The 1539-nt window shown below is 54.5% G+C and overlaps 1 protein-coding gene across 1 annotated transcript in view; it reads right to left on the bottom strand.

Moving 5' to 3' along the window:
* Positions 1–1099: 1099 nt before the first annotated feature.
* The window catches only part of DNMT3B (DNA methyltransferase 3 beta), an 18515-nt gene continuing 18075 nt past the window's right edge, over positions 1100–1539 (bottom strand). The window contains 1 exon segment of the mRNA XM_009640314.1: positions 1100–1241. Within this exon segment, the coding sequence (XP_009638609.1) occupies positions 1100–1241 (142 nt within the window).

Raw genomic sequence — 1539 nt, 5'->3', positions numbered from 1 at the left:
CGCTGTGCCCCTGGACCCTACAGCCCCGCGGCCCCGCTGGGGTCGGGTGGGACTTTCCTTGCCAGGAAGCCCCCGCACCCCAGCTAACGCACTGCCAATACTGCTCCGGTTCGTGACATCGTACGTGACGTTTTCGGGGGCTGCACTTCGAAGGCGACGTTGGCTGCTGCGCTACCCTTCCTGCCCATGCACCACATTCATTTGGGAAATGAATGCTCAGAGAACATTTTCCTTTCTGGACACTGGAGCCCAAATCCTCCGTGCTCTGATTACGGTGGAAGCTTTCAAACCACTCAGCAGGATTTTAAAACTTAAGGAAAAGTTTGAGATGCTTTAAAAAAAGAAGTAGTGAGTATTTGTAAACTACAGCCGAAGACATAAAACAAGATTTCTTTAGTTCTAGCTAGGAAAGGAATTCTATCACCTCACAGTTCAGTTTCAGCTACATTCAGGTCTAGGAATCTCCACATTCTTACGTAATGCCGTAAAGCAGCAACAGACCTTACACAACACAATTAAACGTTATCAAAAAAGTCTTAAAAACAAAAATAAAAACAAGATTTGGTTTCTGTATCCTGCATGTTCAGTGTATGTAACCTGACCAGGGCCCCCTCCACCTGCTGCCGCAGTCTGGGGATTTTTGGCAGTTGCTTCAAGAGAGGTTTTGGTTGTTTAAGAAAAGCAATAATTCGCTATAGTTCAAGTTTGTCTGCAGCACCCCGGCAGCTGCCGCCACGCTTACTGCTCAGCAAGTTGTGACTTCCCAGCTCTAGGCTAAACCGGATTAGTTAATGCTCTGGAGGAGACTTCTGTCTCATCAGTTATGCATAGAGCTCCCTGCGCTGGGTGATTAAAGCTCTTTTGTCCATCATTCCCTACCAATCACTGCCGTTAGTCCCTTTCAAGAAAAGTTACCCTGCCAGGTTCTTTGGTTAAAGACACGTCCTCAGCTCTCCCTGCGGGGCCAGGCCGCCTTCCCGCAGCTCGTGGCCGGGGAGGGATGGTGCCATGGCAGAGTCCGGCGGCCGTGCCCGTCCCTCTCCCGCCACGGCAGCGGAGCTGTGCATCTTTACCAGAGAGACGAGGGACGCTCGGCTTGCTATTCGCAGGCAAAGTAATCCTTGAGCGGGGAAAAGAGGTGCCGGATGACGGGGACGCTCCACGATCGCTCCAGCAGCTTCTGGCGAGCCCCGCGGCCGAGGTTGGAGACGTCCGTGTAGTGGAGGGGGAAGCCAAAGATCCTGCGGAGCAGAGGCAGAAGACAGAGGGGGTAAGGCTGGGCGGCTGCCCCGCTCCCCCGGCACCCACCAGCCCTGCCAGGACTCGGGGTCCCTCTGTCCCGTCCCCGTCCCCAGCCCCAGCCCGTTTTAGCCTCGCTCGGCAGAAGATTCTCACTGCTAACAGCCAGTTAACAGCTAACTGGGGGCCCCAGCTCTCCCTTTTTCTTGCCCAGAGCAGCGGTAAACACATTTCGCTCTGCACCCAAAGCCCCGAGAGCGCTCGGCAAAGGAGACGCCGCTGTTCCTGCTCTGCCCAGCG

This window comes from Egretta garzetta, unplaced genomic scaffold (genome assembly GCF_000687185.1).
Source record: "Egretta garzetta isolate BGI_Z169 unplaced genomic scaffold, ASM68718v1 scaffold316, whole genome shotgun sequence".
Taxonomy (NCBI): Eukaryota; Metazoa; Chordata; class Aves; order Pelecaniformes; family Ardeidae; genus Egretta; species Egretta garzetta.
This window is presented reverse-complemented; position numbering and strand designations above follow the sequence as displayed.